This window comes from Lycorma delicatula, chromosome 1 (genome assembly GCF_047948215.1).
Source record: "Lycorma delicatula isolate Av1 chromosome 1, ASM4794821v1, whole genome shotgun sequence".
In the NCBI taxonomy this organism is placed as follows: domain Eukaryota; kingdom Metazoa; phylum Arthropoda; class Insecta; order Hemiptera; family Fulgoridae; genus Lycorma; species Lycorma delicatula.
Genome location: NC_134455.1, coordinates 126,687,526 through 126,706,419, shown reverse-complemented (window position 1 = coordinate 126,706,419; position 18,894 = coordinate 126,687,526). Strand labels below are relative to the sequence as shown.

At 29.0% G+C, this 18,894-nt stretch overlaps 1 protein-coding gene across 1 annotated transcript in view; it reads left to right on the top strand.

Moving 5' to 3' along the window:
- Positions 1–380: 380 nt before the first annotated feature.
- The window catches only part of Erk7 (Extracellularly regulated kinase 7), a 47,909-nt gene continuing 29,395 nt past the window's right edge, over positions 381–18,894 (top strand). Inside the window, exons 1-4 of the mRNA XM_075354727.1 lie at positions 381–455; positions 7,198–7,417; positions 11,917–12,047; positions 17,838–18,004. Of these exons, the coding sequence (XP_075210842.1) occupies positions 381–455; positions 7,198–7,417; positions 11,917–12,047; positions 17,838–18,004 (593 nt within the window). The remainder of the gene's footprint in view (positions 456–7,197; positions 7,418–11,916; positions 12,048–17,837; positions 18,005–18,894) is intronic.

Genomic DNA, 18,894 nt, shown 5'->3' with positions numbered 1-18,894 from the left:
TACCTTTTTTCTTATTCTTACGTTAATTAATGTAATAAGTAAATATATTGTAAGGTATATTTTTGAGACGTAATTGGCACCATTGGTACCACTTTTGAAGCATCGTCTTAGTTGCTATGGCAATGGTTTGATACAAAATAACTGAAGAATGTGATTTTTTATATATTTTTTAAAAATGGTGTTTATTTCAATTTTAATATTACTAAATAAGGACGAAATGCATATAAAACGTATGCAGTCAATTTTAATTTTATACACTGCTTTTAATGTCACATTTTAATTCATATTTTAACCCATTAAGTGATTCAGGATCTGGATTCAAAATTTATTTTGAATAGTAAGTGGCTTTATAAAGTAAGATTTTTAATTATTAAAAAACAATGGGCGAAAATGTAAGAGAAATAGATGAAACGGTAACAAATCGTTATGAAATAAAACGCAGAATTGGAAAAGGGGTGAGTATAATTAATTAATACTTTTTTTTAGGTCATGATTGTGTCAAGGATACACTTGAGTAATTGATTACTTTAATGAAATTTGTTGATTTTTATTGACAGTAGTGTTTAATGTTTTCAGAGAATATTATTATTATTAGAAACATATTTTAATGTATAAAAGAACTTTATTATTTGGTAGATTTTATTTTTTAAATGATAATGGACAATTTTATATTTTTATGAAAGGTAGAGTTTCATAATTTTTCCTTTTAATTCTTGTTAACAGACTAATATTTAAACGTATATTAGGAAGCATTTTAATATATATATTAAAATCCTATATATATATATATATATGACATACTAACCCTGTGTTAATAATAAAATGTAATATTATATGAAATCTGAACCACCAAAACCCAGTAATTAGATAAGTTTAAACATTTCAGTATTGAACAGTAAAATTTGCATATGCAGTCATATTAGAATTTCAAAACTGAACAATTTAAATTAAAGTTTCAAATCTTTAAAAGAATTATAATGTAATAAAAACGTCTATAACAACTTAAGATGGAGAATGTCATGACATTTGATTATTTGAGATTAATATAGTAAGTTTAATTTATCTAATTCCTGTGTTTTGGCAGATTGATATACACGCACGTGTATACGATGTTAACTTGTGTTATGTTTATGAATGTGCAATCTCTGTTAAAAAAAAAAAATGGTCTCATCATCAAGAGGTTTTATGCCCATTGGCAGGTCCCTGACACCACTGACACCTCTAGTTCTTTCTGTTCCAGGCCAGCTCTTAAGTTTGTAACTTATGCTTTTGATGTCATTTATTATTTTCAATCTTCTTCTTCCTTTCCTCTTTTTCATTCACAATACCCTCACTCACAGTTGTTTTTACCTTTTCCTATTAGTATTTGATCAATCCAGTTACCTTTCCTGCTTTGTTTCCAACAGTGCTCTTTCTTCCTTTACCCTTTTCAATACATCCTCATTACTAACTCTTTTATCCACTTAATCTTGTCCATTCTCTTCCACACCCATATTTTCATAGTTTCAATCTTATCTTTCTCTCTCTTACCCAAAGTCCATACTTCACATCCGTATAAAAGCAGAGTCCATATGTAACACTTCACCGCCCTTCTCTTAGGTCCAAGTTTATTTTGCTCTTTTCGTCCAGCTTCCTCTTTGTGTTAAATGCCTCCTTTGCCATGGCTATTATTGACTTAATTTCTGTTTCACTCCTCCAATTATCATACAAGATTCTTTCCAATTATCTGAATTTCTAAACTTGTTTTACTTTCCCTAACTTTATTTACACTCTCATACTTCCTTCGTATGAACTCTGATAAATTTTGTTTTCCCTACATTAATTTTGATGCCATATTCCTTCATCACTTCTTCTAACTTAGATATCATCCTCTTTAGCATTTTAGTTTCATTTGCCAGTAGCACAAATTCATATGCAAATCTTACACAAGCAATATTCTGGCCTAATATGTTCACAACTTGATTTGACGAGGAAAAATGATTTTTTCCAATTAGTAAAAAATGTTTTTTTTTTCATTTTATGATTATTTTTATGTCCAAAATCAAAGAAATATAATGATTGTTAAGGGGTTTTGGGGGGGCGGAGCCCCCCCCCCCAATACAATATACGGTTCATAAATGTAAAATTACAATTTTACTTTCTTATAATTTTAAAAAAATATAGAAAAAGGTTTTTTTTGATAAAAACTTTTTCAAAAATTGAAAAAAAAAAATTTTGTTTACCTTTTTTGCCTAAAAATTGTTTTTATCAACGTTTTGTGTTGATTTGGGCAAGAATCTTTTGGTGGTATAAAACATAAAAGTGTCCTATAGGGTATTCTCATTTTAAGGGTATTCTCATACCCTTAAATGAAGTGTTGATCACAACATCATAAATTTTAACCTACAAATATCAAAAATATATGAATTTTTTTAATGGGATGTGCGGCCATCGACTGCTGTGATCATTTACCCAGAATGAAAATTTGTAGCATATGAAAAATGCTATTCCTGACCAGGATCTCCAGAAAGTAATTAACAAATTTAAACATAAATTATCTTTGATCCGGTCCACTGTGAGATCAAGGACAAAGCCTCACCCCAAGCCATGACCATCACAGAGTTAACAAAAACTTACCCTAAACGAAAGCTATTTGACCGCGGCTCTTGGCGGAAAAGCACCAAAGTGGGCCCCCTAGCCATTTGGGTCGCTAATCTATCCACAAAACACTATATTCCCTTGGCCTTTCAGTCGAGGCCAATTCTCCACTTCTCTGGGTCTTCTAATTAACCTGTAAATCCAATTAATAATTTAACCCGGATTATTGCATTTGAACAGCAATAAACATTTAAATACGTGGATAAAGTAGTGGTTGTATGTTATCTAAAAATCCCTTATAAATTTTCCAACAAAGACTACATAGTCTTAATTTTTCTTAACGGGTTCTGTAATGGAAACTCGTGAGCGGCTGCGCGAGAATATCGTCAAAGAGTTTCGAATAGGAGGATTTCAGATGACAGAACCTTCCTTTGGTATTTTTTTGCTTACATACCATTGGATCATTGTCATCTCCTTAATATACCTCTGAACGGGAAGAACAAAAATCCTATTGGTGAAGAAGAAGACGTAATTCAGTTCATTGAACGTAGTCAGAGTATTAGTACCAGAAGAATTTCTTACCGCACTGGTTTAACACAAAGTAAGGTATGATGAAAACTTCAAAAATATAACTCCAGCCTTTTAATAAAAAGAAGATTCAAAATTTCCTCCCTGGAGATCGTTAATTTATGTTTACATTTTTGTAAAGCCACACATAAACGAAGTGGAATTTTTAATTTAAAAAAAAATCCACACAACACCGTCGAAACTAGATGCCAACACAGGTTCTGCGTTAACGTTTGTTGCGGTATTATGGGCAACAATTTATTTATGATAAATAACAAATTTATGATAAATTGAAAATAAATGCTCCATTTATTTTCAATGAGAATGTTTCGGGTGCTTCATATTTAAACTTCTGACTTCTGACAACAAAGGCAGTTGGTTTTCCAGCTGGATGGTGTAATTCCACACTTTTCTCTTGCAGTCAGACAACATTTAAATGCGATTTTTTTTAAACAAGTGGATTGGACGTAGTGGACCAACCAAACAGCCTCCAAGGTCGCTTGACTAATACACTTTGGACCACTCGAAATAATTAGCATATCAGCATATAATAAAGAAGATTTAGTTATTAGAATTCTCAGTGCGGTACAACTAATGCAAAACATCCCTGGTGAAATACGGTAAGCCACCAAAAACATTTGTACGTCGAGCTGACTGTTGTAGCCAGTGTGGCTGAAGACGTTTTCAATTGGTTATTAATTTTTTATGTTTGCATTAGTTAATTTTCTAAAACATTTATTTCTTTCGCTTTATTTAATTGGAAATTTTGTTTGGTTAAAATACTTACTCGCATTTTGATATGTTTATAAAAACTTCGAAACCCTTAGGTTTGTATTTAGTGCTTGTGGACTTTTTTCATACCATTTTACTGAGAATCAGATTTCTACAAGTTCTGTTTAAAACGTTTGTGTTTATTTTCCATTTAACAAAGTTATTTTACGCCAAACATATAGGGTGTTTTTCGAATCCAATCTTTTGTCTTTACCCGAGATTTCTCGAAAACTACTAAATAATCCAGTTAAGGACCTACTGTTATTAATGTTTCCGGCCAGATTTCATATAAAACCACTAAATTTACCCTTTAATTTGGGTTTCAAGAATTAGCGTCTGGCTTAATTTTACCGAAGGCACAGAAATCAGAGCTAAATCTTTCGCCGACCGACATTCGCTAAGCGTTTCCGAACATATATGAACTTTCTTCTTTATTTTCACTAGTAGAACATATCCTGAAAATTTATTACATTTTTCGTGAGTCACTCTACATATTATATATATTTAAATATACATGTATTAATATCATATCTTTTATTTTTTCAGCTCTTACAATACACACTGAAAAAAAAAAATGTTGCTATTAGTAAAGATCTGATCTTTTAATTTTATGTCGTTTTACATTTTGAGAACCGAAAGTTTAAAAAACTTAGTAAAATGTTGACTGTAAAATTCTGTATTGGTTAAATTATTTTAAAATTGAATGATGGCTGGGGGAAACAATGATTACTAGTTCAAACTGTAGTTTAGAGATGTTGGACTTTTTATTTTAAAAAGAGGTATTTGAAATACAGGCAAGCAGGAACTGGATAAAGTTGAGCGACAGAGTGAAAAATAAAGTGATGAGGAAAGTGAGTGTGAATAGAAGCTCTAGAGCTTAGAATTAAAGAGTTGATCTAAGACAGAGATGCTAGCATTATGCCACAGAGATCATTGTGTTTTTAATTTTTACATTCCCTATTCACAAGCTTTCCTTACTACCCGTATTGCTTTATGCATCCAATACTTTATTCTTTTGAGCAGAAATTCATTGAATTATTGTCTCCTGTTAAGTTTATTTTTCTCATTATTTTTGTTAGTGCTATCCTCATTGCTTTTATTTCCATAACATTAATCTTTGTGCCATGTTCTGACATAATGTTTTATAATTTGAGATCATCTATTGATTGAATACTCTGCCTGATCTCCTGAAAACACCTGTTGTCTGCAAACTTTATGCTATTTATTATATTTAATTTTATATTTTCATTTTTATCATATCTTCAAAATTGATATTAAACAAGATCGATAACTAAACTCCTAGATCAAACCATTTACTTTGAGCACTCCATATTTTCACCCCAACTTTAATGAGTCAGGTACAATTCTTTAATTTATTTGACAAGCTGTCTTTTCAGTATTTAAAAACATACATTTATTCCTTTACTTCTTTCTTCACACCTATCGCCAATATTAAACTAGTCAATTTCCCTGTCTCTACTTTTATTTATAGTATTTTTTCTTCCTTTCATTTTTTTAAATATCTAACATAACCATGACATCTTTATTCTTCTTCCACAGATGATTTTTTCTGATGTTTTATGGCGTGTTTCATATTTACCCAAAATTCATATGAAGTCTTTTGTCTGTATTTATTTCCATCAGCTAACTTCTCTTCTCCAATTTTTAAAATATTACTGCTTTAGATCTTGAAGAACATTATGCTGCATCTAGCCATGAGCCTCTGTTTCATTTGTTGATACATTTTCCTTTTTACATTTTGGGAGCAAATTTTGTGTCCCAAGCATTGGAAAATTATATGGTATGGTACGCTTGTGACACCATAACATACTGTGGCAATAGTATGATTGATAGATGACAGTATATAATTTGGTTGAGATGCATTTGAATTCTTTTAAGATGTGGAATACAATCATACCTTTCTTAAAAAGGAATATACCTTGTGTGAGAAAAGGTTAAGAGTGAAAACTGTTAATTCTCCCAAGTATGCAAGCAGAATCCATATATCATCCAATCCTCATCCACAGACTAAACATAATTAAAATAATGAATAATATACAATTTTGTCTGTAGATCATGCCTTCATGACACTGTACCAACCATTTGATTATGATATTATTGATCCTAGAACATTATAGCCCCAATGATTTGACTCTTATTATCCTAAACATTGGAGAGAGAATTAATTGTGTTCCTTATTTTATTTTCATATTGAAAATAATATAATTTTAATAATAGCACATTTTTTTCTTGAAGTGCCTGACTAAGGTTTTATTTAAATGAGCTCTGCAATAATATTTATCAGAGGATTTAGTGATAAATAAACTTGTAAATTGCATAATATAAGCACTATTAATGTGTCATTATATTAGCCAGTAAGGCCTGTGCTTATTTGGTTTTTATTTTTATCATAAAAATAATACAAAGTTTCTTTGAGTTCTCTAAGTCAATATTTCTTCTTTTTCTATACATCTATAATAGTTATTAATAATATATTTGCCATCCATTTTGAGTTTCCATATGTCTGATAGTTTTTTATTTGTAATTTTATATATACACGCACGCACGCGTGAGAGCATGCATGTGTGTGCATTAGATAATGTATGTAACACATGCAAGGCAACTCCACTTTTGAGGTGTGAGTAGTGGTTAAATGTATTTTGGATTAATGCCAGTTATAATGGGAGTCACATTGTTCTTGAAAGTAATACTTGCTTATTTTCAAAGTCTTTGTAACTTCATCACATTGAAATTAGATTACAGTGTCATTGGTTATTCCACTGAGGAAGGAGTCACATGATTAGTTTCCAAAGTGGAATAATTTCAAAGTAAATTGAAATTGAATGATTTATAGCTTTTTTATTAGACTTAAAATATTTCCATTCTTTAGTATTTATTGTAAATTTTTTTGTTACAAGCATCAAATTGCCACCAGTAATAAAGCTAACATCAAGGAAAGAACTAAATAATAAGCAGAGTTTTCACATATTGTTACATTATGCATGCAGCTAATGTTAGCTGTTACTAACAAAACTATCAGGGCATGAGTGTAGTGGAATGACAGGGATGCAATAGAATGGACCTTTTAAAATTATGAAAAAAAAGGATTTTATATTCTAATTTATTAGGTATATAACTGTAGGTTGTCACATATCTGAATGTTTTAATAAATCAATTCTTTTGAATTTATAGTTTTGTATTATACATCCATAAAATGATTTATGGATAAATCCTATATATAAAATCCTTTGCAATACATACATTACTAATTTTATTGCATAGGCATATGGAATAGTATGGAAAGCTGTCGATAAGAGAACAAAGGAAGTTGTTGCAGTAAAAAAGATATTTGATGCATTTAGAAATCAAACAGATGCTCAGCGGACTTATAGAGAAATTGTGTTCTTGAGAGAATTAAGAGCTCATCCTAATATAGTTCAGCTTCATAATATTCTACGGGCAACAAATAATAAGGACATATATCTTGTGTTTGAATTTATGGGTAAGCATGCTAATAATTCATTTATTATAAATAAGAATTTTCATGTAAATTTTAACCTAATATTTAGTGGAAATTATAAAAAATACATCTTAGTTTATGTATGTAAAATACTAAGTAAAACTTTTGTATTGATTTTATCAATGTAGATTATAATCATAGGTTTTATCTGTGCTGATGTGTAACACAAATTAGTTTTATTTTTAAATAGACAGATTTTGTTATCTCTGGAAAATAATTGATAGTACTAATTACAAATAAACATTTGTATAATAAAGCAATAAACAAATAGCAAATAAGTAAATAAACAAATGAAACCTACAACTTAATAAAAATGTGAATAATGATTAAAAAAAAGCACATTTAAATAAAAAGAAAATAATAAATCTGGAAACGATAGTAGTAAAATAACTTGAAAAGACAAAAATAAAATTCACAAAAAAATACAAAACATAATACTTTTCAATTTTCTTTATAATTTTATTTTTGAGATCTGTTCAATTTGACATTATTTTTAAGGGTTAGTTATAAAAACAAGACAATATCAAGCAATTATTGTCAGTCATGAGCATGAGCTGAAAGCTCAATCTCTGGATTGTAGAAGTATTGTAGTAGTTTTTTACCCAAGTTTTCAGAATTGTGTCAGGTTAAAAGATCATTACTTATAGCAATCCAAGTCTAAGTAGTAACATGGATGATGGCAAAAAGTTTTTTGTTTAGTAATAATCACACTGATTGATTCTCCTCCAATTTTTAGAAGTTGGTTAACAAATAAAAATTTATCAAAATAGGCATAATAGGAAAATAAAAAAATCTACAAACAATGAAAAAATTATTTTTAAAAAACAAGCAATGAATAGCATCTTTCCTGGCTATCCCGGAGAAGTTATGCAGTTCAATCACTTTAATCTCTATTCGTTTCTGTAGGATAAAATAACATTTTATTGAGAAGCAATAACCAAAATTATGAATTTTCTTCACATTTTTATGTAAAAGTATTTATTTCTAATTTTATGATACGTGGTTGAACAAATAAATGCAAAAAACTGATTATTTTGTGTACTTAATGAAAGTTGAATGGTGGGACTATTGTTTTCTGTTCTTGAAAAATTAAAAAATTTTTTTCATTTTGGGGCTCCCATACTCAAGGAGAATCATTCAGGTAAAAATTAATTTTTAAGAAACTAATCCCTGTGTGGTGATAATAAATTTAAAAAGAACTTTTTAAAATTGTTTAAAAAATAGAAAGATGATGGTTCATTATTCTAAATAAACAGTTTTAATTATCTAGGAAGGAGACTAATACTAAAGAAAGAGTAAGGACCATCAAAAAAATATTTTTTACATTTTAAATGCAATGCGTAACTTGCAAAATTGATTTAAATTTTCTAAAAATGTTTAAAAATAAAAAAGATTATTAATTGTTATGACTGAACTGTTAGAGTGGAACGGACGCAAAATTTTTATACTGGTTTGAAGGCCTATTGATGGAGAAAATATAGATGCAAAACCTCCCTTTAACTACTTAAACATTTATTTTTTAGCTTTATATTACTTAGGAAACTACTTTCCTAAGTAATATAAAGCTAAAAAATAAATGTCATTTTTTGGTGACGGACGGTGAATATTAAATAAAATTTTTTGATAATTTGTGATCTTGATAAAATAACTTCAGAATTTTGTAAGAAGATTCTTAGCCAAAGATGCCCCAGTAAAAATTTTTAATTTTTACTGGGGTTTTTACAACCCCGTTCCTTTTTCCAGTTTTGGCAAAAATTTAATATATTCTTTTCTTTCAAAGGTAGTGTACATGTCTGCTCATTTTGAAGAAAATCTTGTCAATGGGGGGGGTCCAGACTTAATAAATCAAACGCAGTGCTAAATGCATACGCACAAACTTCCATCTGACAAAAATAATTTTTTTAAATTGGGAGGCTTGGATAAATAAATGTTTTTGCAGGTTATTTACAATCTATTTAAATGTTTTATTTTTTGTTTCTTTTTGTTTCTTTAAGGAACAGAACTTAAAGACCAATTAAGATTTTTTTTTTCTGATCTATTTATTTACTTTCCTGTTATTGTTATAGTAGCATATATCATTATAACTGGGAAAGTAAAAATGACATGAATAGGAATAAAGATACCTCATAAACATTATCTACAAAATGATTAACCTAGATAAGATTTTTAAATAAAAATATTAATACAAGATTTTAACTAACACATCTGGACTAATAAAAAGCAAAAAATTTTGAATGGAGTGTAAATGATTTCTGCTGATTAAAATATAAAAATCTGCAACAAGTATTACAAATCAAAGTATGATTATCATCCAAAGCAAAATTTTAAATGCATGATTTAGTGTTGCAAAACGCAAATACTGAAGAAGAAAGTGTACTACACTTCACTAAGTGATATTTATTGATTAATTTTGGTGGGTTGTGCTCCAGAGACAATATATTTCCTGAGAGTGAATATTTCAGAAATAATCCATTTGCTTATCTTTAATCTGATTTAGCATGTTGCTAAGAATTGCCAAACCCTCATTCTAAGGTGACATTTCATTGAACATATAAACAAGAGATAAATATAAAAAATGTGTGACTGCTAACAAAAAAAAATTGCTGAGAAACTTATTGTTCTTTAATATAGGATAATTACTAATACAGGATTACACTCTAAGTACATCAAACCCCTTTTTGGGCAGTCATGTAAATGAAGTTCATTTCTGAGTATATCAGTTAATTTCTGTTCAGGTTTGGCTCCATCAGAATTTTCTATTATACTAGCAAATACCCTGTTTGAATTTTGAAAATCGGAAAATTGGTTGCGAAGATAAAACAAGATTTCTGAATAACCATGTTCTGTTAGATAAAGAGTGTACCTGATGCATGCAAATGTTAGCTTTCAACCTACTAACAAATACCCCATTTGAATTTTGAAAATCAGACAATTGTTTGCAGAAATATTAATAAGAGCATCCCATTACACCTCCTAAAACAGCATCTCAGGGGTACCTGTTTGTTCAGTTTATGGTGATGCATTGGTAACTTGCACGTGGTCTAACCACATGTGAAACTTTAATAGCACAAAACAATAAACATACTTGTTGAACAGAAATCAATATGCTCACAAAATAGTATACCAACATAGTGTTGATGACACCATCTTATTTTACCAACGTAATACAAACAATGTGAACAACATACTCAAAATGTATAGCAAATTAAAATTTAAAGTTAAAGTTAAACTATAAACAAATCATTTTTTTGTCCTCACTATCACAAAAAATAAACTACAAAAACACATTTTAAAATTATATAAAAAATTAACAATGACGTTCATTCTCAACAACTCAAAATCACATTATCTATCTGCTTTTAGAAGTAAGATCCACAAACCAATCAACATACTTGTGAGCCAGACAAACTCAACTGTAAAATACGTAGCACACACAAATATTTTACACACATAAGGAAAAGAGATATCACTCTGGAGAAAAAGATTGTTATTTCAATCTTTTTCTGAAAGAAAAATATTGAAATAAATTTTCTTGAAATAACAGGAATGAAGAATCACATTATCAGTCAAAAGAAAAAAATATTAATTTGTAGTAAATTTGATACATTTTTAAAATTAGTAACAGTAACGTTACAAAAATGAAGTATTTTTAGTAATTGTGAGCCTGAACATCCTCAAGCTTAATCTTTTTAAAATTGAATTATGTTGAAAAATATGTTATATAATTAATAAAAATACAAGTTTCAAAAGTCGGAAGAATGAAATTACCTCATTATTCTTCCTCAGATCTGTAATGGCAGTAGCATTGTTATTAGCTGTTAGGCTGTTGTCCGTATGTATGAAATTATATTTGTGGTTCATCGCTAAATGTTGGTAGCCCTCGTGTTGCAAACAATTATATGTCTTCCAGCAATCGCTAACAATTATTATACCGGGAAGAATATTCTTTTATATGATAGACAATTTTTATGGTAACATTTCTTAATCCCCTCACCATCACTCTTACCCTGTATCCTTTGGTACAGTGTTGACAACTGTTATAAACAATTTTAAAATTCTACTTTTCAATGAAATGATCACTATGTAGGGTAATGCTGCAACACATAAAAAAAAAATAATAATAATTTTATTAAAAAATAAAATGAAAAGTTTTATTTTTTATTTTAAATTTTAAAATAAAATAAAAATTTTTATTTTTTATGAAAAATAAAAATGTGTAACACAGTAAACTACATTTAGGTTCAATTAAAAAATGTACTGCATTGTACAGTTTAAATGTACTACAGTTCCTCGTAAAACCAAATCTGCATAACTGAAAACATTTTCAGTTAATGTTTTTATTTTAAATAAATGCAAGTTAATAAAATTACTTATTAGATTTATCTTTAATAAATTGTTTAGTATTTGTTTATTAAAGGTTTTAAATATAAATAATAGTTTGATCAGCTAAACCATAAATAACTCGTTAATTTATTTTTCAGAAACTGATTTACATAATGTTATTAAACATGGAGAAATTCTACGTGATATTCATAAACGATACATTATATATCAACTACTGAAAGCTCTAAAGTACATACACTCAGGAAATGTAATTCATAGAGATCTCAAGGTACATATATCATAGTCTGAATTAATAATTCATTGGTTTTATAATTGTAAAAAGATATTTTGTATTGGAAGTAGATTTACCACCTACATTTTGTGATTATGGTTTTCTTGTTTGTATGGCAACATATAACAGAAATAATGAGTTAACTGGAAAAAAAATTAAGTATGTGTTTAAGACTGTCAAATTAAATTGTTCACAAGCATATAAGCAGCATCATCATCATTTAAGGTATTGTGCCCATTGGAAAGTCCTTGACACCACTGATGCTAACAGTTCTTTCTGCCCCAGGCCAGGTATTTGGTATCTTTGTAACTTCTATTTTTGATCTCATCTATCATCTCATTTATAGTACCTGCAATCATAGTTATTAGTATACCATCTTACTCATAGTTATATTCATTTCACTTTACTCATAGTATACTCATAGTTACTAGTATACCATTAGTATAACATCTTTTAATATATGACCAGTTTAGTTTCCCTTCCTCTTTTTACTTATTTTCAACAGTGTTCCTTCTTCCTTTACTGTTTTCAATACATTCTCGTTACTAACTTTTCTACCCACTTAATCTTCTCCATTCTCTCCCATACCCACATTTCCATAGCTTGGATTTTATATCCTTTTCTCTCCAAAGTCCAGACTCTATATGCAACATTTCTTTCTTTTTCCTGTTTAACCTCTGGTAATTATCTTTCAGATAATACTTCAGAGGATGATATGTATGTGTATAAATGAAGTGTAGTCTTGTACCTTCTCAGTTCGACCATTCCTGAGATGTGTGGTTAATTGAAACTAAACCACCAAAGAACACTGGTATGCACGATCTAGTATTCAAATCCGTGTAAAAATAACTGACTACTAGGACTTGAATGCTGGAACTCTCGACTTCCCAATCAGCTGATTTGGGAAGACACACCACAAGACCATCCCGGTGGGTTATATGCAACACTTAACCAGCCTTTTCTGTACATCTTAGCCTATTTTGCTACAAAGCAGTTTCTTCTTATTAAAGACCTTCTTTGCTTTGGCTATTCTTGACTTAATTTCTGTATCGCTCCTCCAATTGTCATTTAACATGCTTCACAATAAAACTGATGTTCTCAACTTGTTCTACTTTCCCATTCTCTGATTGCACTTTCATACTCTGTGTCATTAATTCTCATAACTTCATCACTTTGCTTCATCATTTCTTCTAACTTGGATGTCATCTGTAGCATTTTAGTGTAATTTGCCAGTAACATTTTCCAAATGTTACATTTGCAGATTTGCAAATGTTACCCAACAATCTTCTGACCTACATTAAAATACTTACACAACATTCTTGAATATGCCTTCTACATAAAGATTAAAAAGAGTGGGAGATAAACAGCAGCATCCTTATTTTACTCCCCTACCTAATGCTATCCAGTCTGTAAGATTGTCATTTAGTTTTTCAGTTTTTAAGATTGTCATCCTTTTTTTTTTCTCTTTTGGAAATTCCATGAATTTGTCCCATTTAATCCCATCAAAGACTTTCTCCATATCTATAAATCATAAAATAATTCCTTTCTACCTTTCCCTTAATCTTTTGCCGATCATCCTGACTAATCCTTCAGCTGAGCAGTATTATTTTTTTACTGTTTTTATATTGTATCGTTTTCAGAAAAAACTACTTGTTACATGTTCCTATATAAAGTTACTATTACACACCTATACAATGATATTACTACATAAAATGTCAAATAAATTATAAATTTAATAAGGGAATTCTACTCTCGTAGCATTTAGCATTAATTACAATTAAATGTTCAGTTTTCATTTATATTGCTTTTTGTACTGATTTCTTTGACATTCTTTTTCATTTTAAAAACATTTTATTAGAAATTATTAATATTCTAACTGGGCTAGTTAACCATAAAATATTGATGCATATAAGAATAAAAGAATAGTATAGTCCCAATATAGTAGTAATTACAATTTAATAAAAACAATAATAATAAATAAAACATGTGAACTGCAAATAATATATAATTGAACAAAATAATTCATAATTGAATGAATCATATGTATGGCATAAAATTAAAAAAAGTACTTAAAGCATATAAAAACAATAAAACAAGTGAAAACAAAGTAAAATTGAAACAGCCAGTAAATTAATCAAATTCAGATTGATATTTTAACCATCTGATGTTGAGGTTTTTAACTTTATCATTTTAAATGTTGGATGTAACTAAATAATTTATTTTCTGCAGTTATAAAAAATTTTTAGTCTGTATTATATATAGATATGGCACTGGGCGTGAGTGTATGTTGCTGTGTGTTATCTCTGTAGTGTTTACTGAAATTGTAAAAGTATGCTTTATGTGACAAACTATTCATTAATTTTAATTATGAATAATTTTTTATATGTTAATTTCAACTTTTTATTATATATTACGATGTTACATATATATACTATATAGAAATGGGATTATGAGCATATCTAAACATTTGAACAAATCTACCTGGATAGGTCTGCATAAAATGGCAAAACTTACAAGTAAACTGAGCTGTGAACTGTTCAAAGAATATTAATGTATAACTAGCAGTAAAATAAAAAAAATTACATTCTAATATTTTCCTGCAAGTAAAGTTCATTTATGACTGTTGTTCCATGCTTGTAGATTCAAATAATATTAAGATTTAAAGAGCTTAATATTATTTTCTAACTAAAGATTAAGTAGGTTGATCTGATGGTAAATCAGTAATCCCCAGGTCCTTTCACAGATTTTAGTGGTAATTATGGAGGGGAAAGAGAGAGTTATTTGCTAAAGTAAAAGGATGATTTTTTTTTATTTTTGGGTCGGGGATGGTTGGTGGGGAAGTAGGATAAAGAGTTCTGTACTTCAAGGCCTGTGTAACAAATATCTGCAAGAATTAGTACATACATCTAAGAAGTGCTGTGAGCATATTCTTCAGCCATGACTGGTGAAATTATAAACAGTATACTCTTTTATTGCAGATATTCTAAACCCGTAATTCAAGACTACATTTTTGTTACAGTGATATATTATTAAATTGTAAATTTCATGAAATTGAATTATTACATGAATTATATTGTAATCTCAATTATTCTAGTGAGTGAATGAATTAAATTATTATTATTATTTACTCTGATGTGAAAAATTAAAGCCCTGTCAATTTGGAGTATTGAAAATTTTTATTTAATAACAAGCAATACAATGGACATGTATTTTAAAAATTTTAAATTCACTTTAATCAATGCACTGGAATTGATACAGGAGTTGTGTTTTGAATTTCTGTAGCAGAATAATCACATAGATAAATGTTGGCTGAGGGAAGGATGAATGGAATGTTACTCCATATATGCTTCAGAGCTGTGAAATAGTGATGCACTAGAGGCTTCATATATGCTACAGAGGAAGTAATCAATGTATTATTACATACACAATTTTTTCTTTTTTTGAGAAAAAAAAAATAGTCAAAAGAAAATCTTTGGCAAAAAAGGTAGTAAAATAGATAATTAAGACATTAATGAAATAAACTCACATCTAAAAAAGCTAAACATAAATATTTCACTATTAGGAAAGAACTCAAGAGTGACAGAAGGCAAAAGAGAAGAAGTTCAACTTAGAAAATGATCGTAATAGAAACTGTAAGGTCTACTTATTTAAGTGGTAATTCTTTGGGGATAATTGATAATTATTTCCAATGTGAGTTAAGTTAGTTAATAAATCTATCTTTATAATCTGGAATAACTATATATTAAATGTCCTGTACTACAAGAGGATGTGAGGATTTTTATTCACAGCAGAACTGTTGTTGTTTAATAAATTTCTCCAGTAATTGTGCAGAATGCTTTCATTTATTTTCTGCAAGATTTAAAAATTATGAATGATAAAGTATCTTGGAAAAGACAACTCAAGTAAGTTCTTATATCTGTGGTACAGTACCTCATCCATTAGTGGCATGTTCCTCAATCCTAGATCGATTGTGTCCTTGTTAGACGAAATAGATCTTGAAATTGCATTCATCTTTCCTAAATTAAATATATGACTGCTGTTCATTTAATTATACTTTAAATTATAATGTACAATATTTTATTTATATGTTGTGATTGCTTGTAAATTTCACTGCCGTCTAGTCAGTTAATCAAGGTATTTTAAAACAGAAAATAATCAAACCTAAACAAATCAAAACATATTTTAATAGATTAGGTTCAATTAAAATTTCATTACTATGTAAATAATTTATTATAAAATTTAAAAGTAATTAAATTATATGAAATATAAAATACATATTTTATTATTTTCCCTGCTACAAAAAAGGTCATAAGTTGATACTTTTTTTATGGATATTTGCAACATGCTTTCCTAATTATAACTGCTTAGGCTCATATTCAGATCTTAAGCCCTCTTTGACGATTTTTATTTGGTTAAGATTTTTAATTTTATTTCTGTATGTTCCATATTTGAAAATCTTGATTTATGTAAATGTTAGTAACAATTTTTTTTTTTTTAATTTTGACAAAAGCAAGAGGAGGTAGGATAAACCATGTATCTGGAAACTATACATATGACAATGGTTTGTTCTACATGGTTTCCAAAGGGTTTAATAAATAAATAATCTTTTACTGGTAAGATGAAGAAATCAGTGGAGAAGGAGAATAAATTGTCTAAAATTTACATATGACTTATTTTTAGGAGATGAAGCACATGTTTGTTTCAAAACTAGAAAATTTTTGACAGAATATGAAATCAGACAGAAAATGGAAAATGTGTGTAAGGAAACTAGAGTAATAAAGATATGAAACAATAAGTTAATGAATTTCAGAACAAAAGAAGCAAGAATTGAATAAATAAAACTGTATAGATACTTTGGTTTGGAATTCAGCTGATTTGAAAATCGATAGTTCCAGCGATCAAGTCCTAGTAAAGGCAGTTACTTTTATACGCATTTGAATATTAGATCGTGGATACTGGTGTTCTTTGGTGGTTGGGTTTCAATTAACCACACATCTCAGAAATGGCCGACCTGAGATTGTACAAGATGGCACTTTACTTGCACTCATACATATCACATCCTCTGAAGTAATTTTTGATGGTGATTCCCAGATGCTGAACAGGAAAAATTGAAGATACTTTAGTTCATATTAATAGAGGATTGCAAAACCTAAGGAAACATTTGGTAGAAACAAACGGTTAATTTACATTAAAATTACTTGAAGCAGTATCTTGTGAAGTGTTATTTATTTTTTTTGAGTGTTTGGATGTGAAACATTAACACTAAGAAAAAGTGAAAAAGAAAGGATGCTGGAGACATTGAAATGAGAAGATTGAAAAGATTAAATGGACAAAGCGAAAAATGAAATTGCCAGAGAGTTAAAATAGAATAACAGCTTAATCAGAACAGTTCAGAATGGAAAGACTAATTGGCTAGGACTTAATGATGAAGAGAATTGATTAAAACAGTGTTGGAGAAGGGTCTGCTAAGGAATAAAATATATATTTATATTTTAAAACTTATAATAAGAAGTGATCTCAAAAACATTTTTCAAAATAACGTATATTATTAAAAATAATTTTTATTTTACAGGTGGTGAGTATTTTATTTATTTAATATAAATAAATTTCTTGAGCTTATGGTTTTGTTACATTAAAAATCTTTACGATACAAAAATTCATATTTTTTAACGAAATCTGTTAATGTTTTAATTAGCACCAATAAGGGAATTACATAACCAAATTAAACAATAACAGAAAAATATGAGATTTTCGTAATCTTTTTTTTCTTGAATTTTATTATTTCAGCCATGTAATATTCTTTTGGACAGTCAATGTCAATGTAAGGTTGCTGATTTTGGCCTGGCACGATCTGTAACACAAATTAATGGTGGTAGTCCTTCGGATCCAACTCTGACAGATTATATTGCTACAAGATGGTATCGTGCTCCTGAAATTCTTATTGCTTCAAAAAAGTAATACATATTTTAATATTTTATAAAAACCTTAATTCTTTAATAAAAAATTTATTCATTCCAAGAATATTTAATAAATATTTAATATATAATTAATAAATTATATATAAACAGAGGGTTCTCGTTTTCCTCATATTCATTATCAGAGTAACCGCAGTTATGAGGTTCACGGTTACGAGAGAAAAATTAAGTTACGCGTGACCTTAGTTACAAATGTGCGTACAGTGCATTACTAGTTCGTGTTTTGAGTTGATATTAGGTGGTCCATTTAAACAATTCTGTCTTATTAATTCGGTTGTCTGGATTAAAAAGAGTACAGTAGTGTAAAGTGACAGTGTTATTTTTTTGTGCGTATTTCATTTGTGCTTCTTTTACGATACGAAGGCTGTAAATACAGTGCTGTTTTATTTACTTATTTTTATTATTAATTTATTACTGTACACTTGTTTATTTATTTTTATACAGTAATTTATACTGTACAAACATGAACATCAAACCTAGTGGTAGTGGCACAAAACCACGGATGTTTAAAAGGAAACATTCTAGTTATAGTTTGTAAGTAAAGTTAAATGTCATTAGTCGGGAGAGAAGTAACCCACCAGGTTAGTCTAGTGGTGAACGCATCTTCCCAAATCAGCTAATTTGGTTCCAGCGTTTCAAGTCCTAGTAAAGGCAGTTACTTTTATACGGATTTGAATACTAGATCGTGGATACCGGTGTTTTTTGGTGGTTGGGTTTCAATTAACTACACATCTCAGAAATGGTCGACCCGAGACTGTACAAGACTACACTTCACTTACACTCATACAAATCATCTTCATTCATCCTCAGAAGTAATACCTGAAGGGTAATCCCGGAGGCTAAACAGGAAAAAAAGTCGGAAGAGAAGT